Source organism: Nerophis ophidion, linkage group LG01 (assembly GCF_033978795.1).
Source record: "Nerophis ophidion isolate RoL-2023_Sa linkage group LG01, RoL_Noph_v1.0, whole genome shotgun sequence".
In the NCBI taxonomy this organism is placed as follows: Eukaryota; Metazoa; Chordata; class Actinopteri; order Syngnathiformes; family Syngnathidae; genus Nerophis; species Nerophis ophidion.
The window spans coordinates 85,532,602-85,560,219 of NC_084611.1; the positions used below are offsets into that span (position 1 = coordinate 85,532,602).

Here is a 27,618-nt window from a genome sequence, read left to right on the forward strand (position 1 = left end):
TAGCTAAGGTAAGCATGCGTTTATAAGTTATTAAACCATCACTCCATGCTTGATGGTGCACCTCAAGTTTAGTCGTGCGCCATTTGCGTTCCAGCTTTCTACATAATAATTTCTGAGCTCTAGTTTCTTCAGTAAACCATGGCGTACGCCTTTTTGGAGCCTTTTTTAACTTTAGCGGTGCTATACTATCAATGGTTTCGCGCAGGGCGTCGTTAAAGTTGTTAGTGAGGTTATCAATAGAGCCCACATACTTTGGGAATGGTGCCATTACCGAGGGCAGTAGGTCAGCAAGAGTCGTCGTTGTGGCAGCATTAATGTTGCGGCTGCTATAGCAGTTATTATTATTATTAGTTTGACGAACACGCGTCTGAACTTCGAATTTTATAAGGTAATGATCGGATATCCATCCATCCATCCATCCATCCATCCATCTAAACCATTGTTAAATTCATTTAACAATGGTTTAGAACAGGGGTCAACAACCTTTTTGAAACCAAAAGCTACTTCTTGGGTACTGATTAATGCCAAGGGCTACCAGTTTGATACACACTTAAATAAATTGCCAGAAATAGCCAATTTGCTCAATTTACCTTTAATAAATAAATGTATATATATATTTTAAAAAATGGGTATTTCTGTCTGTCATTCCGTCATACATTTTTTTTCCTTTTACGGAAGTTTTTTTGTAGAGAATAAATGATGAAAAAAACACTTAATTGAACGGTTTAAAAGAGGAGAAAACAGGAAAAAAATGAAAATTACATTTTGAAACATAGTTTATCTTCAATTTCGACTCTTTAAGATTCAAAATTCAACCGAAAAAAATGAAGAGAAAATTTACAAAATAATTTATGGAACATCATTAGTAATTTTTCCTGATTAAGATTAATTTTAGAATTTTGATGACATAGGTTAAAATCCAATCTGTATAATACATAACAAATTGGACCAAGCTATATTTCTAACAAAGACAAATCATTATTTCTTCTAGATTTTCCAGAACAAAAATTTTAAAAGAAATTCAAAAGACTTTGAAATAAGATTCAAATTTGATTCTACAGATTTTCTAGATTTGCCAGAATAATTTTGGGGAATTTTAATCATAAAAAGTTTGAAGAAATATTTCACAAATATTCTTCGTCGAAAAAACAGAAGCTTAAATGAAGAATTAAATTAAAATGTATTTATTATTCCTTACAATGAAAAAATACATAAATACTTGAACATTGATTTAAATTGTCAGGAAAGAAGAGGAAAACATTTAAAAGGTAAAAAGGTATATGTGTTTAAAAATCCTAAAATCATTTTTAAGGTTGTATTTTTTCTCTAAAATTGTCTTTCTGAAAGTTATAAGAAGCAAAGTTAAAAAAAAAAAAAAGAATTTATTTAAACAAGTGAAGACCAAATCTTTAAAATATTTTCTTGGATTTTTAAATTCTATTAGAGTTTTGTCTTTCTTAGAATTAAAAATGTCGAGCAAATCGAGACCAGCTTGCTAGTAAATAAATACAATTTAAAAAAATAGAGGCAGCTCACTGGTAAGTGCTGCTATTTGAGCTATTTTTAGAACAGGCCAGCTTGCGACTCATCTGGTCCTTACGGGCGACCTGGTGCCCACGGGCACCGTGTTGGTGACCCCTGGTTTAGAAAATGTTGTTTTTTCAGTGTGCCCACCTGCATCAAAGTTTGAAGCCCTGAAAAAAGGATCATTCTGAAATATTTGATGACAAATGTGTCAAACATTTGAAAGTAGTTAAGTATTCCTTTTTTTCCTCACCAGGCTTCTGGATGTCATCGCGGGCAGAAAAGACCCCGCTGGACTTCGCCAAGGAAGAGTCCTGGTGGATGGCAGGCCCGTGACCTCTGACCTGAGGCTTAGTTCTGCTTACGTGGTCCAGGTGTGCAAACACGCTCACATAAAGTTTTTTGTTTTTTTATATGGGGTTTTTGTTCCCAGGACGACATCCTGATGGGAACGCTGACAATTCGGGAGAACCTTCTCTTCAGCGCCAACCTGCGTCTGGACCCTGGACGCCATTCCGCCGCGGACAAGCGCAGCAGGGTCACGACTATCATCGAGGACCTGGGACTGGCTGACTGCGCAGACAGCAAGGTGCGTCCAAGCAGAACGCTCCGGACGCGGCGGATGATGAAGTCATGGTTTTGTTGGCGTGCGCAGATAGGGACGGAGTTTCTACGCGGGGTGTCAGGCGGCGAGAGGAAGCGCTGCAGCATCGGGATGGAGCTCATCACCTCTCCTTCTCTGCTCTTCCTGGATGAACCCACCACCGGGCTGGACTCCAACACGGCCAACTGCATCATCGGCCTGCTGCACAAGTAGGGAGGACATATTGTGCACGACGCATGCGGACATTGATCCAGGTCACTCGATAATAAGGAAAGAGGAGCTAAGAAATTGTCAAAAAAAATAAATACATACATATATATATAAATATGCCCTGCAATGAGGTGGCGACTTGTCCAGGGTGTACCCCGCCTTCCGCCCGATTGTAGCTGAGATAGGCGCCAGCGACCCCAAAAGGGAATAAGCGGTAGAAAATGGATGGATGGATATATATATATATATATATATATATATATATATATATATATATGTATATATATATATATATATATATATATATATATATATATATATATATATATATATATACACATATATACACACATATATATATATATATATGTATGTATATATATATATATATAATTTTTTTTTTTAATATATATATACACATATATATTTTTTTTTTATATACATACATATATATATATATATACACACATATATATATATATAAAAATACATATATATACTAAATTTAAAAAACTAACAAAATGTATTAGAAATTACAAACAATTTCTTTAAAAAATCCAAAGTAAAAACTTAATTTTTGATTAAAAAAATAAATTTAAAAAAACATAATTGTCAATTAAAAAAACAAACATTATTAAAAAATCAAATCAAAATTTCATTAAGAAAACAGAGAAAAGGTGTTTGAAAAAAAAATAAATACATTGACAGTTAAAAAAGGCCCAAAGTAATTCTAAGAATAAAAATACAATTGGCAATTTAAAAAAAACGCTAAATTAATTGTTAAAATTAAAAATACAAATGTGAATTAAAAACACTACCAAAATAGATTTTGAGAATAAAAATACAAATTCAAAGTAAAAATATATTTTTGGATTTAAAAAAAATAAAATTTTAAAGTGTAACTGTCAATTAAAAAAGAAACAGTGTTTAAAAAATTCAAATACAAACGTCAATTAAAAACACTAACAAAATTGATTTTGAGGCGAACAATACAAATGACAGTCACAAAAACAAAGTTATTTAATACATATATACATATATATATATATATATATATATATATATATATATATATATATATATATATATATATATATATGTATTAAATAACTTTAATACCCGATTGTAGCTGAGATAGGCGCCAGCGACCCCCGCGACCCCAAAAGGGAATAAGCGGTAGGAAATGGATGGATATATAATTTTTAATTGACTATATATATATATATATATATATATATGTATATATATATATATATATACAAACACATATATATGTATATATACATATATGTATATATATATACATATGTGTGTATATATATATATATATATATATATATATAGTCAATTAAAAAAATGTATTAGAAAATAAAAACTATTGATAAAAAAAATCAAAAGTAAAAGTATAATTTTTGATTTAATTTTTTTTTTAAATGTAATTGTCAATTAAAAAACAAACAGTATTTAAAAAATACAAATACAAACGTCCATTAAAAAAAAAAAAAATGTGCTTGAAAAATAAATAAATACATTGCCAATTAAAAAAACACACAAAGTAATTCTAAGAATAAAAATACAATTGGCAATTTAAAAAAACGCTAAATTAATTGTTAAAATTAAAAATACAAATGTGAATTAAAAACACTACCAAAATATATTTTGAGAATAAAAATACAAATTCAAAGTAAAAATATATTTTGGGATTTAAAAAAGTGTAATTGTGTAATACAAACATCAATTAAAAACACTAACAAAATTGATTTGGAGGCGAAAAATACAAATGACACTCACAAAAACAAAGTTATTTAATATATATATATATATATATCTCAATTTACCGGTCGATCTACGTTCCCATCCTCACCTATGGTCATGAGCTTTGGGTCATGACCGAAAGGATAAGATCACGGGTACAAGCGGCCGAAATGAGTTTCCTCCGCCGTGTGGCGGGGCTCTCCCTTAGAGATAGGGTGAGAAGCTCTGCCATCCGGGAGGGACTCAAAGTAAAGCCGCTGCTCCTTCACATCGAGAGGAGCCAGATGAGGTGGTTCGGGCATCTGGTCAGGATGCCACCCGAACGCCTCCCTAGGGAGGTGTTTAGGGCACGTCCAACCGGTAGGAGGCCACGGGGAAGACCCAGGACACGTTGGGAAGACTATGTCTCCCGGCTGGCCTGGGAACGCCTCGGGATCCCCCGGGAAGAGCTAGACGAAGTGGCTGGGGAGAGGGAAGTCTGGGTTTCCCTGCTTAGGCTGTTGCCCCCGCGACCCGACCTCGGATAAGCGGAAGATGATGGATGGATGGATGGATGGATATATATATATATATATATATATATATATATATATATATATATATATATATATATGTATATATATATATATATATATATATATATATATATATATATATATATATATGTATATATATATATATATATATATATATATATATATATATATATATATACACACACACATATATATGTATATATATATGTATATATATGTGTATATATATAGTCAATTAAAAAAAATAAAACATGTATTAGAAAATAAAAACTATTGATAAAAAAAATCAAATGTAAAAGTATAATTTTTGATTAATTTTTTTTTTTTAAATGTAATTGTCAATTAAAAAACAAACAGTATTTTAAAAATACAAATACAAACGTCCATTAAAAAAACAAACAAAATATGTTTGAAAAATAAATAAATACATTGCCAATTAAAAAAAGACACAAAGTAATTCTAAGACTAAAAATACAATTGGCAATTTAAAAAAATAATTTAAAAATACAAACGTCAATTAAAAACACTAACATAATAATTTTGAGGAGAAAAATACAAATGACACTGACAAAACCAGTTATTAAAAAAATTCATTGTCATTTTTTTAAAAAACTATCAAAATGTATTGGAAAATTAAAAACTATTGATAAAAAAATCAAAAGTAAAAACATAATTTTTGATTTAAAATAAAAAACAAACAGTATTAAATAAATACAAAGACAATCCTCCATTAGAAAAACAGACATTAATTGACACTTAAAAAAGCCACGAAGTAATTTTAAGAATAAAAATACAATTGGCTTTAAAAAGAAGAATAAAATATCCATCCATCAATCCCTTTTCCACCGCTTGTCCCTCAGGGATGCTGGTGTTGATTTTGAAAATTAAAAATACAAATGTCAATTAATAACACAACCAAAATTAATTTTAAGAATAAAAACATACATTTCGCTTTATAAAAATCCCAAACCAAGATAGTTTTAAAAATTACAATCTCACTGTCAATTAAACAAAACAAAACCAGTCATTTTAAAATTAAAAATGTCCATTAAAAATCAATCAATCAATCAATCAATGTTTACTTATATAGCCCTAAATCACTAGTGTCTCAAAGGGCTGCACAAACCACTACGACATCCTCGGTAGGCCCACATAAGGGCAAGGAAAACTCACACCCAGTGGGACGTCGGTGACAATGATGACTATGAGAACCTTGGAGAGGAGGAAAGCAATGGATGTCGAGCGGGTCTAACATGATACTGTGAAAGTTCAATCCACAATGGATCCAACACAGTCGCGAGAGTCCAGTCCAAAGCGGATCCAACACAGCAGCGAGAGTCCCGTTCACAGCGGAGCCATCAGGAAACCATCCCAAGCGGAGGCGGATCAGCATCGCAGAGATGTCCCCAGCCGATACACAGGCAAGCAGTACATGGCCACCGGATCGGACCGGACCCCCTCCACAAGGGAGAGTGGGACATAGAAGAAAAAGAAAAGAAACGGCAGATCAACTGGTCTAAAAAGGGAGTCTATTTAAAGGCTAGAGTATACAAATGAGTTTTAAGGTGAGACTTAAATGCTTCTACTGAGGTGGCATCTCGAACTGTTACCGGGAGGGCATTTATTTAAAGAATCCATCCATCCATCCATCATCTTCCGCTTATCCGAGGTCGGGTCACGGGGGCAGCAGCCTAAGCAGGGAAGCCCAGACTTCCCTATCTCCAGCCACTTCGTCTAGCTCTTCCCGGGGGATCCCGAGGTGTTCCCAGGCCAGCCGTGAGACAATTTAAAGAATACTATACAAAAGTCCCTTAAAAACAACAACAAATTAATTAAGAAAAATAAATACAATTGTCAATTTAAAAAAAGAAAATCTGTAAAAAAAAAATGGTGGTTCCTTTCTGTGTTTGTGATCGAATGTAAATGTTCTTTCCAGACTGTCCAGGCGAGGCAAGACCGTCATCTTCTCCATCCACCAGCCGCGCTTCTCCATCTTCAGGCGCTTCGACCACCTGACCCTCATGCACAAAGGGGAGGTGGTCTACGCCGGGGCGGCCCACCGGGCGCTGGAGTACTTCACCGACCTCGGTACACCTCGCCTTCCTCGCCGTCTTTTGGCGCTCCGCCATCAACCCCGCCTTGTGCTTCAGGCTTCCAGATCGAGTCCCGGGACAACCCCGCCGATTTCTTCATGGACGTCACAAACGGAGAAGCTCAATCTTCTCTGGAAGAACTCAACTCGGGTAAAGCAATTTAAAGTATCGTAGTGGTTTTTGCAGCCCTTTGAGACACTAGTGATTTAGGGCTATATAAGTAAACATTGATTGATTGAAAGTATAAAGCAGGGGTCACCAACCTTTTTGAAACCAAGAGCTACTTCTTGGGTACTGATAAATGCCAAGGGCTACCAGTTTGATACACACTTCAATAAATTGCCAGAAATAGCCAATTTGCTCAATTTACCTTTAACTCTGTTATTATTAATAATTAATGATATTTATCTTGGGCTTCACGGTGGCAGAGGGGTTGGTGCGTCTGCCTCACAATACGAAGGTCCTGCAGTCCTGGGTTCAATTCCAGGCTGAGGATCTTTCTGTGTGGAGTTTGCATGTTCTCCCCGTGACTGCGTGGGTTCCCTCCGGGTACTCCGGCTTCCTCCCACTTCCAAAGACATGCACCTGGGGATAGGTTGATTGGCAACACTAAATTGGCCCTAGTGTGTGAATGTGAGTGTGAATGTTGTCTGTCTATCTGTGTTGGCCCTGCGATGAGGTGGCGACTTGTCCAGGGTGTACGTCGCCTTCCGCCCGATTGTAGCTGAGATAGGCGCCAGCGCCCCCCGCGACCCCAAAAAAAAAGGGAATAAGCGGTAGAAAATGGATGGATGGATGGATATTTATCTTTGAGGAAACACTGATCATCTTAATGCAGTGGTCCCCAACCCTTTTTGTATCTGCGGACCGGTCAACGCTTAATAATTTGTCCCGCGGCCCGGGGGGGGGGTGTCCTTTTTTTTTCTTTTTTTTTTTTTTCTTCTTTGTCATGAAAAAGGGAGTTTTTTGTGGTTGGTGCACTATTTGTAAGTGTATATTGTGTTTTTTATGTTGATTTAATAAAAAATAAAAAAATAAAAATATATATATAAATTGGTCCTAGTGTGTGAATGTGAGTGTGAATGTTGTCTGTCTGTCTGTGTTGGCCCTGCGATGAGGTGGCGACTTGTCCAGGGTGTACCCCGCCTTCCGCCCGATTGTAGCTGAGATAGGCGCCAGCGCCCCCCGCGACCCCAAAAGGGAATAAGCGGTAGAAAATGGATATATATATATATATGTTGTTTTTTTTTCAATTAGTCCCTCAGTTGCTTTCCAGCAATTGTCTTTTTCTCTCTGTCCTCACTCGCGCTCTGGCTCCAGCCCCAACCCTGTCCCTCCTCCTGGCTGCTGCTTATAACAGAGCGACAGATGTTTGGATAAAAAGGCCCAGGTGGGCAATCTACGCACCTGTCGCTGATTTCGAGGCCGGTCCTGGCAACATCCCGCTTTGATGCAGGCCCGCAGGCCACGCCCCCCCCCCCCCCCACAGTTAACTTCAGAATAACAATGTTATTACAAAGAATAAGAGACCTATTATACTCTGGAAATGTTGGTCTTACTTAAAAATGCACACATTTAGTTGTGTTCAGTGTTAAAAAAAATATTATATGGCTCTTAGGGAAATACATTTTAAAATATTTGGCTTCTTGGCTCTCTCAGACAAAAAGGTTCCCAACCCCTGCTCTAACCACTAGGCCACTGAGTAGGTTAAAACATTAAAATGACTAGTAAAACATTTAAAAACACGACAACCAACTTCTAAAACATTAAAAATGACTGTAAAACATATAAAATGACTCTGAACAGATGCACAATGACATGTAAAACGAAAATTACTCCTAAAACACGTAATAAGACTCCTAAAACGGCGTGGCGCAGTGGGAGAGTGGCCGTGCGCAACCCGAGGGTCCCTGGTTCAAATCCCCACCTAGTACCAACCTCATCACGTCCGATGTGTCCTGAGCAAGACACTTCACCCTTGCTCCTGATGGGTGCTGGTTGGCGCCTTGCATGGCAGCTCCCTCCATCAGTGTGTGAATGTGTGTGTGAATGGGTAAATGTGGAAGTAGTGTCAAAGCACTTTGAGTACCTTGAAGGTAGAAAAGCGCTATACAAGTACAACCCATTTATCATTTATATATATCTTTATATATATATATTTTTTTTTTTTAATAAAAAATTCTTCTGCGGCCCGGTACCTATCGGGCCACGGCCCGGTGGTTGGGGACCACTGTCTTAATGATTTCTCACAATAAATATATATTTTTGATGACATGTTTTAAATAGGTTAAAATCCAACTTGCACTTTGTTAGAATATATAACAAATTGGACCAAGCTACATTTTCCAGAACAAACATTTTAAAAGAAACTCAAAAGACTTTGTAATAAGATTTAAATTTGATTCTACAGATTTTCTAGATTTGCCAGAATATTTTTTTTTTTATTTAATCATAATAAGCTTGAAGAAATATTCCACAAATATTATTCGTCGAAAAAACAGAAGCTAAAATAAAGAATTAAATCAAAATATATTTATTATTCTTTACAATTAAAAAATAAATTTACTTGAACATTGATTTAAATTGTCAGGAAAGAAGAGGAAGGAATTTAAAAGGTAAAAAGGTGTTTGAAAATCCTAAAATCATTTTTAAGGTTGTATTTTATCTCTAAAATTGTCTTTCTAAAAGTTATAAGAAGCAAAGTAAAAAAACTAATTAATTTATTTAAACAAGTGAAGACCAAGTCTTTAAAATATTGTCTTGGATTTTCAAATTTTATTTGAGTTTTGTCTCTCTTAGAATTAAAAATGTCGAGCAAAGCGAGACCAGCTTGCTACTAAATAAATCAAATTTAAAAAATTGAGGCAGGTCACTGGTAAGTGCTGCTATTTGAGCTATTTTTAGAACAGGCCAGCGGGCGACTCATCTGGTCCTTACGGGCGACCTGGTGCCCGCGGGCACCCCGTTGGTGACCCCTGGTTTAGAAAATGTGTTTTTTCAGTGTGCCCACCTGCATTAAAGATTGAAGCCCTAAAAAAGGATCATTCCGAAATGTTTGATGACAAATGTATCAAAGTGGTAGGTGGCATTATTTCGACTCTTTAAAATCCAAAATTCAACCGAAAAAAATGAAGAGAAAATTAAAAAAAATAATGTAACATCATTAGTAATTTTTCCTGATTAAGATTAATTTTAGAATTTTGATGACATGTTTTAAATAGGTTAAAATCCAATCTGCATTTTGTTAGAATATATAACAAATTGGACCAAGCTATATTTCTAACAAAGACGAATCATTATTTCTTCTAGATTTTCCAGAACAAAAATTTTAAAAGAAATTCAAAAGACTTTGAAATAAGAATTAAATTTGATTCTACAGATTTTCTAGATTTGCATAACGAGCAGTCTTTTGGTGACCTATGATGCCATCAGCGATGTTGCGGTCCACAAGGTCCAGCTGGCCTAGCATGTCCTGGCACTGCTGGGATTGGTAATATTTGACTGCCAAGGCGTTCTTACAGCTAGCTGCAAAAAGAGAAAAAGCCCTAATAAGCAGATAGAAATAGATTTGTTTAGTGTTAAAAAAAAATGCAATTTTACTGTAAAATTTTGGCACCTAAGCTGCCAGTTTTCTTTTGTAGTTGTAATACCGCAAAACTGTAGATTTTTCCGTGTATTATTAAATTTGATTCTACAGATTTTCTAGATTTGCCAGAATAATTTTTGGGGATTTTAATCATAAAAAGTTTGAAGAAATATTTGACAAATATTCTTCGTCGAAAAAACAGAAGCTAAAATGAAGAATTAAATTAAAATATATTTATTATTCTTTACGATAAAAAATGTTGTTTACTTGAACATTGATTTAAATTGTCAGGAAAGAAGAGGAAGGAATTTAAAAGGTAAAAAGGTGTTTAAAAATCCTAAAATCATTTTTAAGGTTGTATTTTTTCTCTAAAAATTGTCTTTCTGAAAGTTATAAGAAGCAAAGTAAAAAAAAAATAAAAAATGATTTATTCAAACAAGTGAAGACCAAGTCTTTAAAATATTTTCTTGGATTTTCAAATTCTATTTGAGTTTTGTCTCTCTTAGAATTAACAATGTCGAGCAAAGCGAGACCCGCTTGCTACTAAATAAATCAAATTTAAAAAATTGAGGCAGCTCACTGGTAAGTGCTGCTATTTGAGCTATTTTTAGAACAGGCCAATGGGCGACTCATCTGGTCCTTACGGGCTACCTGGTGCCCGCGGGCACCTCGTTGGTGACCCTTGGTATAACGAATATAATAGTGTTTATTATCTGCTTATTAGGGCTTTTTCTCTTTTTGCAGCTAGCTGTAAGAACGCCTTGGCAGTCAAATATTACCAATCCCAGCAGTGCCAGGACATGCTAGGCCAGCTGGACCTTGTGGACCGCAACATCGCTGATGGCATCATAGGTCACCAAAAGACTGCTCGTTATGCTACTTCTTTCCTGTACCAGGTCAGCCAGCGCCACTTTTACGCCGAAATAACGGAGGAAAACAATGTCGACGGCCGCTTATGTCGACATCGAGGGTTGTCCAGATAGACTGGCGTGTGTTGCCGTAAATTCCGGAATATAAGCTGCTACTTTTTTCCCTACGCCAGGGGTCCCCAAACTTTTTGATACGCATTGCGTTAAAACAATTTGGCCGGGCTGTATGTATGTATATATATATATATATATATGTATATATATATATATATACATATATATATATATATATATATACATATATATATATACATATATATATATATATATATATATATATATATATATATATATATATATATATATATATATATATATATATATACATATATATATATATACATACAAATACAAACGTCCATAAAAAAACAAACAAAATGTGTTTGAAAAATAAATACATACATTGCCAATTAAAAAAAGGCACAATGTAATTCTAAGAATAAAAATACAATTGGCAATTAAAAAAAATAAAATAAAAAATACAAACATCAATTAAAAACACTAACAAAATTAATTTTGAGGAGAAAAATACAAATGACACTCACAAAACCAAAGTTATTGAAAATATATATATCTTGTCAATTAAAAAAAACTAGCACAAAATATTAGAAAATAAAAACTATCAGTAAAAAAAATCTAAAGTAAATGCATAATTTTTGATTCAAAAAATCAACTTTAAAAATATAATTGTCAATTAAAAACAAACAGTATGTAAAAAATACTGTTTTACAAGCGTACATTAAAAACACGAACAACATTTATTTCGAGGAGAAAAATACAAATAACACTCAAAAAAACAGTTATTTAAAAAAAAATTACCATTTTATAAAAAGCTACCAAAAATGTACTAGAACATAAAAACTATCTATAAAAAAAAAAAAATCTAAATTAAAAATATAATTTTTGATTTAAAAAATCAATTTTAAAAATGTAATTGTCACTTAATAAACAAACAGTACTTAAAAAATACAAATACAAACGTCCATTAAAAAACAAACAAAATGTGTTTGAAAAGTAAATATATTGACAGTTTAAAAAAAAGGCACACAGTAATTCTAAGCAACAATTAAAAACATACATTAAAACACTTACGGTAAAATTCTGGCTGTATATATATATATATATATATATATATATATATATACAGCCAGAATTTTACCGTAAAATGTATATTTGTTTTTTTAGTGTAAATTTTAAAAAAAAATGCAATTTTACAGTAAAATTTTGGCACCTGAGCTGCCAGTTTTCTTTTGTACTTGTAATACCGCAAAACTGTAGATTTTTCCGTGTATTACTGTAAATGCCAAAACAACACTACAGTTTATTACAGTAAAAAAAAAAGCTAGTTTTTTTTTCATTTAGAGAAAAATGCTGTAAAAAAACCGGTAAATTTCACAATTTTACCATGAAATGTTTTGCTACTTTTACATTGCACAATTTGATGGATAACTTGCTTTGAAATCATTATTATTAGTATTTGTTTCTATTTAAAAAATATCTTTTATGTTTGATAATATATGTTTGCATTTTTAGATATTATTTAATTCAACATAATTTGCGATTACATTGAGTTCTTTTTTATTTCTCCCAAAATAGAAAGAAAGAATAGATTTTTTTAGTGTAAAAAAAAAATGCAATTTTACTGTAAAATTTTGGCACCTAAGCTGCCAGTTTTCTTTTGTAGTTGTAATACCGCAAAACTGTAGATTTTTCCGTGTATTACTGTAAATGCCAAAACAACACCACAGTTTATTACAATTAAAAAAAAAGCACGTTTTTTTTTCATTTAGAGAAAAATGCTGTAAAAACCACGGTAAATTTCACAATTTAACCATGAAATGTTTTGCTACTTTTACATAGCACAATTTGATGGATAACTTGCTTTGAAATCATTATAATTAGTATTTGTTTCTATTTAAAAAAATATTTTAATGTTTGATAATATATGTTTGTATTATTAGATATTATTTAATTTAGCATAATTTGCGATTGCAGGGAGTTCATATATTTTTTTTCTCCCAAAATAGAAAGACATTTTTTTTTGTGTGTAAATAAAATTAAAAAATGCAATTTTACAGTAAAATTCTGGCACCTGAGCTGCCAGTTTTCTTTTGTAGTTGTAATACCGCAAAACTGTAGATTTTTCCGGGTATTACTGTAAATGCCAAAACAACACCACAGTTTATTACAGTAAAAAAAAAAGCATGTTTTTTTTTCATTTAGAGAAAAATTCTGTAAAAAAAACGGTAAATTTCACAATTTTACCATGAAATGTTTTGCTACTTTTACATTGCACAATTTGATTGATAAAATGCTTTGAAATCATTATTATTAGTATTTGTTTCTATTTAAAAATAAAATTTAATGTTTGATAATATTTTTGCATTTTTAGATATTATTTAATTTAACATAATTTGTGATTACTTGGAGTTCATGTATTTTTTTTCTCCCACAATAGAAAGAAAGAATAGATTTAGTAAGAAAAGTTACAGTATTTTATTGATGCATAATATTTCCCGGCTTTCGGGGGCAAAATAAAATGAGTTTGACACCTGTGGCTTAGAGCCTTCAACCGGAAGTACAAGTGCCGTTCCGTCTTCCACTCGCCCATAGCGTTGCTACTCGTCGGGATTCTTCATTCGTCATTGCAAGTAACATTTCTAAGTTTTACAATATAACTAAAACAATTCTTACTCACTAAAACGTCCCACTTGTGATGTCTGTAGAAATCTTTTCACGTATATTTGTACATGCTATCGGAATGTACTCAAACTGTCTCCGTTAGCATTAGCTAGTACGCTAACACATTTACGAGTGTCTTTGTGAGTGTTATTAACTTACAATGGCATTCCTTTTGTGTTGTGTCACTTTTGTAAATTCGCCAAAACGTTATTGAGTCTGACTAGCTGATTGGAGGGCTAGCTTCCGCAGTTAGCTGGTCCATGGCGCTGACTTCTGTTTTGTTTGATCAGCCGTTTTACTGCCCTGTTACAGACAGGTATGTATGTAAAGTATGTAAATTATTATTTACAGAATATTTCCGTGTTAATAACTAATTTCACAAGGTATATATATCTGCAATTTATAGTCCAGTGCAGCTAATACACGGAAAAAATATATTTTTTCTTCTGAAACTTAGTGGGTGTGGCTTATATCCTGGTGCGCTCTATAGTCCGTAAAACACAGCACATGTACAATGAGATAACGGCATAAGGTGCAAGCTCTTTAAATGAATAATGTGCATGGCTTCCCTCCAAATAATCTTGTTTATTAGTGCTGTCGGAACCACAACAAATGTTGTCTTTGTGCACGCTGCAGTTGCGCGTGGTGTGTGGCAGGACGGTCGTCAACACGCTGAGGAATCCGCAGACGTCTTACGCCCAGTTGGCTCTCAACGTCTTCTTTGCCATCCTGGTGGGCCTTATCTATTACCAAATGCCATTAACCCTGCCTGAAGCTTTACAGAACAGGTAAACAGATCAAAACACTGCACAACTTAAATTTCACAATTTTTTTTATTTTTTTTTAGAACTTACATTTTTTTATGTAAATTATTTCATTTGTTTTACCTATTTTGTTAATTGATAAATTAATAAATGTATTTATATACTTTTCATTTTATGAATATTTATACCCATATACAAATATAAACATCAAAATATTTATTCATACATAAATATGTACTGTGTATATATGTATTTGCTATTAATTAATTAATTTAAATATATATATATATATATATACATATAATTGTATTTTATATCTTAAATGTATACATCACAAATTGTATACTGTAAATAAGTTAATACATCTTTTTTGTTCAATTAAATCATTTATTTATTATAGAAATGTTATCACATAATTATGTACAGTCTAGCTTGTTTATCATTTAGATTTATTTTTTTTAAATGTATATAGTTTGAGAATTTATTCATAGTTTAAATTGTATAAATAAATGCATATGCATATAGATATAAATACAGTATATATATATATATATATATATATATATATATATACATATATATATTCTGATTTAAAATGTATTAGCTATTTTGTTATATGAATAAAACCCATTTTAAAAATATAGAATCGTTTAATTTTGACACAATTTACATGCATTAAATATCTGTTTTGAATAATTTAGTTATAATTTTAATTTAATTCAATAATTTAAAAACATGTTATTTAAAATAAATATATATTAAAAACATATGTTTATTATAATATTTATATATAATATTTTTCATATATACACATGTATTTATTAATGTATTGTTTTTTTTATTCTTGTTTAGAAAACAATCCAGTCTTTAGAATAAATACATGAATTAAATGAAGTTTTCATTTTAATTGAGAGAAAGGGTTTGCCTGACTTAAGTCATAATACCAATAGAAAAAAGTGATAAGTGTATGAAAGTATATTTTTAATATTAATTATATATATTAATTATAATTTTACAAAAATTAAATACTGTAGTAAATTAAGAAAAAAAAATGTATTTTACGGAAATAATTCCAGTCATAATAATAGAACATGGTAGACAAGTAAATTATTTTATATGTTTTACCTATTTTGTTAACTGGTAAATTAATAAATGTATTTACATACTTTTCATTTTATGAATATTTATACCCATACACAAATACAAACATCAAAATATTTATTTATATATGAATACATAAATATATACTGGGTATATATGTATTTGCAATTAATTACTTTAATAATAATACAAATTATATATATGTATATATATATATATATATATATATATATATATATATATATATATATATATATATATATATATATATATATATATATATACTGCGATGAGGTGGCGACTTGTCCAGGGTGTACCCCGCCTTCCGCCCGATTGTAGCTGAGATAGGCGCCAGCGCCCCCCGCGACCCCAAAAGGGAATAAGCGGTAGAAAATGGATGGATGGATGGATATATATATATATATTTTTTACACATATAATTGTATTTTATATTTTAAATGTATACATCACAAATTGTATACTGTAAGTAAGTTAATACATCTTTTTTGTTCAATTAAATCATTTATTTATTATAGAAATATTATCACATAATTATGTACAGTCTAGCTTGTTTATCATTTAGATTTTTTTTTTAAATGTATGTAGTTTCAGAATTTATTCATAGTTTAAATTGTATAAATACATGCATATGCATATATATATATATATATATATATATATATATATATTCTGATTTAAAATGTATTAGCTATTTTGTTATATGAATAAAACCCATTTTAAAAATATAGAATCGTTTAATTTTGACACAATTTACATGCATTAAATATCTGTTTTGAATAATTTAGTTATAATTTTAATTTAATTCAATAATTTAAAAACATGTTATTTAAAATAAATATATATTAAAAACATATGTTTATTATAATATTTATATATAATATTTTTCATATATACACATTTATTTATTAATGTATTGTTTTTTTTATTCTTGTTTAGAAAACAATCCAGTCTTTAGAATAAATACATGAATTAAATGAAGTTTGCATTTTAACTGGTATTATGACTTAAGTCATAATACCAATAGAAAAAAGTGAAAAGTGTATGAAAGTATATTTTTAAGACAAATTATAATTTAACACCGATAAAGTACTGGAGTAAATTAAGAAAACAAATGTATTTTACGGAAATAATTCCAGTCATCATAATAGAACATGGTAGACACGTTCTGCCAAGTAACCCCAAAATGTTAGTTCATGGCCTTTATGTCAAATCTAAAAAAAAAAGATGGCGACCTTCTGACAATGTCCGCCTGCAGGAGCGGAGCCTTCTTCTTCCTCATCATCAACATGGTGTTTGGCAACCTCTCAGCCGTCGAGCTCTTTATCAACGAGAGAGCCATCTTCATGTGAGTGTCGCTTAGACCTGGGGATCTTTTCATTGCATTCTCGGGGGTAATAATTCCATCCAGAACCGATTTTTGAATCGAAACGATTCTCAATTCAAAATGAATACTTTTTTGATAACAATGGGTGTCACTTCTATGATGAACTACATTCCTCGATAAATAAACAGCTCGGATCAATTTATTTTCTTTCAATTTTTCCACTGTTCGCTGCTCAACTTCCTTAGGGTTGTTTTTAATAAAATTCTACCCAAACATTGAATAAAGTCAAATAAAGATAAGGCAACAGGAGAAGTATCCAACACTTCTCTTTTCTAAAGTATAAATATGTACAGCAGATATGATGATATGATCATCTACATCTACAGTATGATTTGTCTGTTTGCCTAGACAGGACAGATTGAAAAAAAATATATATATATATATATATATATATATATATATATATATATATATATATATATATATACATATATATAAAGGATGCCCTTTGTCACCGATTCTGTTCATAACTTTTATGGACAGAATTTCTAGGCGCAGTCAAGGCATTGAGGGGTTCCGGTTTGGTGGCCGCGGGATTAGGTGTCTGCTTTTTGCAGATGATGTGGTCCTGATGGCTTCATCTGGCCGGGATCTTCAGCTCTCACTGGACCGGTTCGCAGCCGAGTGTGAAGCGGCCGGAATGAGAATCAGCACCTCCAAATCCGAGTCCATGGTTCTCTCCCGGAAAAGGGTGGAGTGCCATCTCCGGGTTGGGGAGGAGACCCTGCCCCAAGTGGAGGAGTTCAAGTACCTAGGAGTCTTGTTCACGAGTGAGGGAAGAGTGGATCGTGAGATCGACAGGCGGATCGGTGCGGCGTCTTCAGTAATGCGGACGTTGTACCGATCTGTTGTGGTGAAGAAGGAGCTGAGCCGGAAGGCAAAGCTCTCAATTTACCGGTCGATCTACGTTCCCATCCTCACCTATGGTCATGAGCTTTGGGTCATGACCGAAAGGATAAGATCACGGGTACAAGCGGCCGAAATGAGTTTCCTCCGCCGTGTGGCGGGGCTCTCCCTTAGAGATAGGGTGAGAAGCTCTGCCATCCGGGAGGAACTCAAAGTAAAGCCGCTGCTCCTCCACATCGAGAGGAGCCAGATGAGGTGGTTCGGGCATCTGGTCAGGATGCCACCCGAACGCCTCCCGAGGGAGGTGTTTAGGGCACGTCCAACCGGTAGGAGGCCACGGGGAAGACCCAGGACACGTTGGGAAGACTATGTCTCCCGACTGGCCTGGGAACGCCTCGGGATCCCCCGGGAAGAGCTAGACGAAGTGGCTGGGGAGAGGAAAGTCTGGGCTTCCCTGCTTAGGCTGCTGCCCCCGCGACCCGACCTCGGATAAGCGGAAGAAGATGGATGGATGGATGGATGGATGGACGGATGGATGGATGGATATATATATATATATATATATATATATATATATATATATCTTAAAAATAAATGTTTTTAAAGTAGATTTTAAATAAGATTCACGATTCATTTGATAATATATATATATATATATATATATATATATATATATATATATATATTTTTTATTTATTTTATTTTTTTTTTTACATATATATTTTTTGACACCCCTAGTCTCGCTCCAAACTCCAGTGGATAATTCCTGACCAGAACAGATTAAAATATATATATAATATATATATCTTAAAAATGTTTTTTTTGAGTAGATTTTTGATTTTTTTTTTGTACATATATTTGAAGAATCGCTACAAATAAATGAGGGATTCATTTCAGAATCTTTTTTTTTTTTTTTTTGACACCCCTCCTCTTGCTCCAAACTCCAGTGGAGAATTCCTTTGGATTGTTTCTAATAAAATTCTCCCCAAATATTTAATAAAGTTAAATAAAAATAAGGCAATAGGAGAAGTATCGAACACTTCCCTTTACTAAAGTAAATCTGTACAGCAGATATGATAATTTACATCAACAATATGAGTTGCCTGAGAGCCTGGACAGGACAGATTAGGAAAATAATAAAAAATATCTTAAAAATATATATTTTTTTAAAGTAGATTTTTTATTTTTTACTTTTTTTATATTTGAAAAATCACTACGAATAAGATTTGCGATTCATTTGTGAATTTTTCTTTTTTTTTTTTTTTGACACCCCTCCTCTTGCTCCAAACTCCAGAGGAGAATTCCACTGTTAGCTGCTTAACTTCCTTTGGGTTGTTTCTAATAAAATTCCACCCAAATATTCAATAAAGTTAAATAAAAATAAGGCAACAGGAGAAGTATCGAACGCTTCCCTTTTTTAAAGTAAATCTGTACAGCAGATATGATCATTTACATCAACAATATGACTTGCCTGAGAGCCTGGACAGGACAGATTAAGAAAATAATAAAAAATATCTTAAAAATATATATTTTTTTAAGGTAGATTTTTTATTTTTTCCTTTTTTTTATATTTGAAGAATCGCTACGAATAAGATTTGCGATTCATTTGTGAATTTTTCTGTTTCTTTTTTTTTTTTGACACCCCTCCTCTTGCTCCAAACTCCAGTGGAGAATTCTACTGTTAGCCGCTCAACTTCCTATGTGTTGTCTTTCATAAAATTCTACCCAAACATTTAATAAAGTCAAATAAAAATAAGGCAACAGGAAATGTATCCAACACTTCCCTTTTCTAAAGTAAATCTGTACAGCAGATATGATCATCTGCATCAACAATATGAGTTGCTTGAGACCCTGGACAGGACAGATTAAGAAAATAATAAAAAATATCTTAAAACTATATATTTTTTTAAGGTATACATATATATGTTTTTACTTTTTTTATATTTGAAGAATCGCTACAAATAAGATTTGCGATTCATTTGTGAATTTTTTTTTTTTTTAATTTTTTTTTTGGACACCCCTCCTCTTGCTCCAAACTCCAGTGGATAATTCCACTGTTAGCTGCCTAACTTCCTTTGGGTTGATTCTAATAAAATTCTACCCAAATATTTAATAAAGTTAAATAAAAATAAGGCAACAGGAGAAGTATCGAACATTTCCCTTTTCTAAAGTAAATCTGTACAGCAGATATGATCATTTACATCAACAATATGACTTGCCTGAGAGCCTGGACAGGAGAGATTAAGAAAATAATAAAAAATATCTCAAAAATATATTTCTTTTAAAGTAGATTTTTTATTTTTTACTTTTTTTATATTTGAAGAATCGCTACAAATAAGATTTGCGATTCATTTGTGAATTTTTATTTTTTTAATTTTTTTTGGACACCCCTCCTCTTGCTCCAAACTCCAGAGGAGAATTCCACTGTTAGCTGCTTAACTTCCTTTGGGTTGTTTCTAATAAAATTCTACCCAAATATTTAATAAAGTTAAATAAAAATAAGGCAACAGGAGAAGTATCGAACACTTCCCTTTTCTAAAGTAAATCTGTACAGCAGATATGATCATTTACATCAACAATATGACTTGCCTGAGAGCCTGGACAGGAGAGATTAAGAAAATAATAAAAAATATCTCAAAAATATATTTCTTTTAAAGTAGATTTTTTATTTTTTACTTTTTTTATATTTGAAGAATCGCTACAAATAAGATTTGCGATTCATTTGTGAATTTTTATTTTTTAAATTTTTTTTGGACACCCCTCCTCTTGCTCCAAACTCCAGTGGAGAATTCCACTGTTAGCTGCTTAACTTCCTTTGGGTTGTTTCTAATAAAATTCTACCCAAATATTTAATAAAGTTAAATAAAAATAAGGCAACAGGAGAAGTATCTAACACTTTCCTTTTCTAAAGTAAATCTGTACAGCGGATATGATCATTTACATCAACAATATGACTTGCCTGAGAGCCTGGACAGGAGAGATTAAGAAAATAATAAAAAATATCTCAAAAATATATTTCTTTTAAAGTAGATTTTTTATTTTTTACTTTTTTTATATTTGAAGAATCGCTACAAATAAGATTTGCGATTCATTTGTGAATTTTTATTTTTTTAATTTTTTTTGGACACCCCTCCTCTTGCTCCAAACTCCAGTGGAGAATTCCACTGTTAGCTGCTTAACTTCCTTTGGGTTGTTTCTAATACAATTCTACCCAAATATTTAATAAAGTTAAATAAAAATAAGGCAACAGGAGAAGTATCGAACACTTCCCTTTTCTAAAGTAAATATGTACAGCAGATATGATCATTTACATCAACAATATGACTTGCCTGAGAGCCTGTACAGGACAGATTAAGAAAATAATAAAAAATATCTTAAAAATATACATTTTTTCAAGGTAGATTTTTTTTTTTTACGTTTTTTATATTTGAAGAATCTCTACGAATAAGATTCGCGATTCATTTTTTAATTTTTTTTTTTTTTTGACACCCCTCCTCTAGCTCCAAACTCCAGAGGAGAATTCCACTGTTAGCTGCTTAACTTCCTTTGGGTTGTTTCTAATAAAATTCTACCCAAATATTTAATAAAGTTAAATAAAAATAAGGCAACATGAGAAGTATCGAACACTTCCCTTTTCTAAAGTAAATCTGTACAGCAGATATGATCATCGGCATCTACAATATGAGTTGCCTGAGACTTTGAAAAAAAATCTTTAAAACATGTTTTTTTAAAGTACTTTTTTTTTTTTTTTATTTTTTTTTTTGAAGAATCAATACAAATAAGATTCGCAATTCATTTGAGAATCTTTTTTTTTTTTTTTTTTTTTTTTTTTTGGAGACGCCTCATATAGCTCCAAACTCCAGTGGACAATTCCACTGTTGGGACAATTATTCTGTCCTGGACAGGACAGAATAAAAAAAAATATATAAATAATTAAAATATATTTAAAAAAAATATACATGTATATTTGTTTTTTAAATATATATTAAGAATCACTATTAATTAGATTAAAACAGATTAAAAAATAAGTAATTGATTTAAAAAAATTGGATTTTAGAATATTTTATTAATTGATTAAGAATCGGGATTCATTCGAGAATATATTTTTTTAAACCCTGAGGTTGCTCCAAAACTCCTGAGGAGAATTCCACTGTTAGCTGTTCAACTTCCTTTGTGTTCTTTTTGTTTCTTTCCCCAGCCATGAAAACTCGGGCGGCTACTACCGCACGTCCGTCTACTTCCTGTCCAAGGTTTTTGCTGACCTCATCCCCAACCGCATCATTCCCATCTTTTTGTTTTCGGCCATCGCCTACTACATGATGGGTATTTGAGCTCACACACTCATCATTCACTCATGCTGGCAAACACACCACCTGCCGGGCGTCAACCAATTAGATCGCGACAAATAATTTTCCCGGGCGTCAACCAATTAGATCGCGACAAAGAACTCGGTGAGATATGACCACCATGATTAAAAAAAACACCTAAATGTGTGATCAAATATGAATTTTCTATTGCAAAAAAGCTTCTGCTATTTTGACGGTAAAATTCTAGCAATTAACTTATTTTTTTACCGTAAAATCTGTGGATGTTTTTACACATTGATTACTGTAAATGAAAAAAAAAAACGCTACTATTGCTAATTTTACTGTAAAATTTTGGCGATTAACTGCTTTTTTTTTTTTTTTTTACCAGCAAGTGCTCGGACATTTTTACAAATGGAAAAAACGCTATAATAATATTCTGCTAACTGAGCTGCCAGTTTTTTACCATAAAATCTACAGATGTTTTTACAGTGTTTTACTGTAAATGGAAAACCCGCGGCCACTGTTATTTTTAAATAAAAATTATAGCGATAAACTGCTTTTTTTAAACCGTAAAATCTACAGATTTTTTATAATGCATTATTGTTAAAGGAAAAAACGCTACCATTGCTAATTTTACTGTAAAACTACTTTTTTTTTAACCTTAAAATTTACGGACGTTTTTACAGTGCACTACTGTAAATGGCAAAAAACGCTACCTTTGCTATTTTTATTGTAACAGTTTTTGCGATAAACTGCTGTTTTTATTCTATTTTTAAGTACAGTAAAATTCAAGCGATTAGCTCTTTTTTTACCGTAAAATCTAATTTACAGTAAAATTATAGCAATTAACTTTTTTTAACAGTAAAATCTACGGTTGTGTTTCCATTGCATTACTGTAAATGGAAAAACACGCTACAATAAAATTATGATAACTGAGTTTTGTACCGTAAAATCTATTAATATTTTTACGGTGTATTGCTGTAAATGGAAAACCCGCTGCCACTGTTATTTTTAAATACAAATTCTAGTGATGAACTGCTTTTTTTTAACCGTAAAATCTTCATATGTTTTTATAATGCATTACTGTTAATAGAAAAAACGCTACCATTGCTAATTTTACTGTAAAACTACTGTTTTTTTTTAACCGTAAAATTTAGGGATGTTTTTACAGTGCACTACTGTAAATGGCAAAAAGCGCTACCTGTGCTATTTTTATTGTAACATTTTTTTGTGATGAACTGCTGTTTTTATTTTATTTTTAAGTACAGTAAAATTCAAGAAATTTGTTTTTTTTTACCATAAAATCTAATTTACAGTAAAATTATAGCAATTAACATTTTTTAACGGTAAAATCCACGCATATTTTTACAGTGCATTACTGTAAATGGACAAAACGCTATAATAAAATCCAGATAACTGAGCTGACAGTTTTTTACCATAAAATCTACGGATGTTTTTACAGTGTTTTACTGTAAATGGAAAACCCGCTGCCACTGTTATTTTGAAATACAAATTCTAGCAATGAACTGCTTTTTTTAACCGTAAAATCTACATTTTTTTTTTAATGCATTACTGTTAATGGAAAAAAACGCTACCATTGCTAATTTTACTGTAAAACTACTGTTTTTTTTAACTGTAAAATTTAGGGATGTTTTTACAGTGCACTACTGTAAATGGCAAAAAACGCTACCTGTGTTATTTTTACTGTAATTTTTTTTTGTGATAACCTGCTGTTTTTATTTCACCGGTAATTACAATGATATTCAAGCGATTAGCGCTTTTTTTTTTACCGTAAAATCTAATTTACAGTAACATTATAGCGATCAACTTTTTTTTAACGGTAAAATCTACGGATATTTTTACAGTGCATTACAGTAAATGGACAAAACGCTATAATAAAATTCTGCTAACTGAGCTGCCAGTTTTTTACCATAAAATCTACGGATGTTTTTACAGTGTTTTACTGTAAATGGAAAACCCGCGGCCACTGTTATTTTAAAATACAAATTCTAGCGATGAACTGCTTTTTTTTAATCGTAAAATCTACAGATTTTTTCATAATGCATTACTGTTAATGGAAAAAAACGCTACCATTGCTAATTTTACTGTAAAACTACTGTTTTATTTAACCGTAAAATTTAGGGATGTTTTTACAGTGGACTACTGTAATTGGCAAAAAACGCTACCTGTGCCATTTTTACTGTTTTTGTGATAACCTGCTGTTTTTATTTCACCGGTAATTACAATGATATTCAAGCGATTAGCTCTTTTTTTTACCGTAAAATCTAATTTACAGTAAAATTATAGCAATTAACTTTTCTTTTTTTTTTTTTTTTTTACAGTAAAATCTATGGTTGTGTTTCCAGTGCACTACTGTAAATGGCAAAAAACGCTACTGTAACATTTTTTGCGATAAACTGCTGTTTTTATTTTATTTTTAAGTACAGTAAAATTCAAGCAATTAGCTCTTTTTTTTACCGTAAAATCTTATTTACAGTAAAATTATAGCGATTAACTTTTTTTTAAAACCGTAAAATCTACATATGTTTTTATAATGCATTACTGTTAATAGAAAAAACCGCTACCATTGCTAATTTTACTGTAAAATGTTGGCGATTAATTCTGATAACTGAGCTGCAAGTTTTTTTTTACTGTAAAATCTACTACTGTTTTTACAGGGGAACAAAAAATAGTTACCACTGTTATTTTTACAGTAAAATCTTCAGATTTTTTTCACAGTACATTACTGTAAATCAACAAAACGCAACCACTGTTATTTTTACAGTAAAATTCTAGCAATGAACTATTTTTACAGTAAAATTTTCAGGTGTTTTAACAGTTTATTACAGTAAATGGGGCGGATTATTATTATTATTATTATTTATTTATTTTTTTTGTCATGAAAAAGGGAGTTATTTTGGGTTGGTGCACTAATTGTAAGTGTATCTTGTGTTTTTTATGTTGATTTGATAAAAAATAAAAAATAAAATTTTTTGAAATTTTTTTAAAAATTTGTAAAAAATTATTCCGCGGCCCGGTACTGGACAAAACGTCATAATAAAATTATTATAGCAAGCTGCAAGCTATTTTGATTGTAAAAATCTACTTAGTTGTTGGGAGTGTACTTAAGACTTCAGCACGTATCGGCAACGTCTGTTAAAGGTAAAATAATAAAAGCTCAATAAAACGCGCAACCAAACCACGACAGCTGCGATTCACCAGCTTCACCACCAGATGGCGTAAGATGGCATGTGTTCCCCCTGCAGGCCTGAAGCCGGCCTTGGCGGCCTTCCTGTGCTTCGCCCTGACCATGTCCCTGGTCAGCCTGGCTGGGGTGGGCCTGGCCTTCCTGGTGTCCGCCAGCGTGTCGTCCTTCGCCATGGCCAACATCCTCATAGCTCTGCCCTTCGTCTTCATGATGGTGAGGCCGGAAGACGCCGCCGGGGTCTCTCCGTGGTTGACGTGCGGCGTGCTTTCCAGGTCTTCGGCGGCTACCTGGTCAACCTCAACGCCATGCTCAGCTGGCTGTCCTGGCTCAAGTGGGTCAGCATCTTCCGATACGGACTGAACGTAAGACCCGTGGCCCAGGTGGACTGAGAGAGTCCGGTCTGTCCGCATCCTCTTTCTCCTCCTCTCCCGTCAGGCCGCCTTCATCAACGAGATGGCGGGACAGATGTTCTACTTCAACGCCACCGCGTGAGGATCCGCAAAAACCGTGAGTCCACGGGACTGCCACCCGAGCCCTGACTCCCCCGTGTCCTCTGGTCTGTGCCGCAGAATCCCGGGCGAGCTGTTCCTCCGGAGCCAAGACATAGACTACTCGAGGTGGGGGTTCTGGCAGAACCACGTGGCCTTGGTGGGGATTGTCCTGGTCTGCATGGTCCTGGCCTACGTCCAACTGCTCAGGATCAACCGCTGGAAGTGAAGCACGCTTTTTGTCAATTTTGTCCCGTTTCATGTGTCAGGTAAACCACGAAGACTCTGGCCATGTGAATTCTCTTCCTACTGTAAATGGTAAAAAAAAAAATTTTACGGTAAAACAATTTTAGTACGGTAAAATCTACGGCTGTAGTTTTTTTTTACTGTAAAAAGAAAAACCGTACCGCTGTTTGTTTGTTTTAACGGTAAAATTCGGATGATTAACTGATGTTTTTTTGTTTTTTTTTACCGTAAAATCTAGAGAGGCTCTTACAGTGAAATGCTGGAATTGTAAAAAAACGTATTTGGTCACGTTTCATGTGTCAGGTAAACCGCGACGAATCCCCTTCCTGCTGTAAATTGAGGGGGAAAAATACAAATTTACAGGACTAAAAGACAAGGACTAAAACACTACACACAGAAAAACACCAAAAATCTCGAGATAATTCAAGGCGTGATGTGACAGTACACCTACTTTGAGACAAGAGCTATAGTGATGCATGCTAGGTTATGCTTTAAAGTCATATCCAACAATTGCGAGAACGAGTTTCTCTTTTTAATGATTTCTGCTTGCGGCGTGCATCGGAATTTTTGTAATGAAAAAAAAATGTGCCTTGTGCTCAAAAAAGCTTGAAAAACACGGCCATAGGGCCCTAAATCCAGTATAACAGGGGTCACCAACACGGTACCCTCGGGCACCAGGTCGCCCGTAAGGACCAGATGAGTCGCCCGCTGACCTGTTCTAAAAATAGCTCAAATAGCAGCACTTACCAGTGAGCTGCCTCTATTTTTTAAAATTGTATTTATTTTCTAGCAAGCTGGTCTCGCTTTGCTCTACATTTTTAATTCTAAGAGAGACAAAACTCAAATAGAATTAGAAAATCCAAGAAAATATTTTAAAGACTTGGTCTTCACTTGTTTAAATAAATTCATTTATTTTTTTACTTTGCTTTTTATAACTTTCAGAAAGACAATTTTTGAGAAAAAAATACAACCTTAAAAATTATTTTAGGATTTTTAAACACATATACCTTTTTACCTTTTAAATTCCTTCCTCTTCTTTCCTGACAATTTAAATCAACGTTCAAGTAAATTTATTTATTTTTATTATAACGAATAAAACATTTTATTTTAATTCTTCATTTTAGCTTCTGTTTTTTCAATGAAGAATATTTTTGAAATATTTCTTCAAACTTATTATGATTAAAATGCAAAAAAATTATTCTGGCAAATCTAAAAAATCTGTAGAATCAAATTTAAATCTTATTTCAAAGTCTTTTGAATTTCTTTTAAAATTTTTGTTCTGGAAAATCTAGAAGAAAAAATAATTTGTCTAGGTTAGAAATATACCTTGGTCC

The 27,618-nt window shown here is 32.6% G+C and overlaps 1 protein-coding gene across 1 annotated transcript in view; it reads left to right on the top strand.

Annotated features, from left to right (window-relative positions):
- Positions 1-27,323, top strand: part of abcg2b (ATP-binding cassette, sub-family G (WHITE), member 2b) — a 32,567-nt gene extending 5,244 nt beyond the window's left edge. Inside the window, exons 2-14 of the mRNA XM_061914059.1 lie at positions 1,781-1,898; positions 1,958-2,113; positions 2,180-2,337; positions 6,566-6,717; positions 6,780-6,872; positions 11,053-11,204; positions 14,556-14,707; positions 17,061-17,150; positions 22,234-22,358; positions 25,609-25,763; positions 25,823-25,912; positions 25,986-26,038; positions 26,120-27,323. Coding sequence (XP_061770043.1) covers positions 1,781-1,898; positions 1,958-2,113; positions 2,180-2,337; positions 6,566-6,717; positions 6,780-6,872; positions 11,053-11,204; positions 14,556-14,707; positions 17,061-17,150; positions 22,234-22,358; positions 25,609-25,763; positions 25,823-25,912; positions 25,986-26,038; positions 26,120-26,267 — 1,642 coding nt within the window. The 3' untranslated portion in view covers positions 26,268-27,323. The remainder of the gene's footprint in view (positions 1-1,780; positions 1,899-1,957; positions 2,114-2,179; positions 2,338-6,565; positions 6,718-6,779; positions 6,873-11,052; positions 11,205-14,555; positions 14,708-17,060; positions 17,151-22,233; positions 22,359-25,608; positions 25,764-25,822; positions 25,913-25,985; positions 26,039-26,119) is intronic.
- The last annotated feature ends 295 nt before the right edge of the window (positions 27,324-27,618 follow it).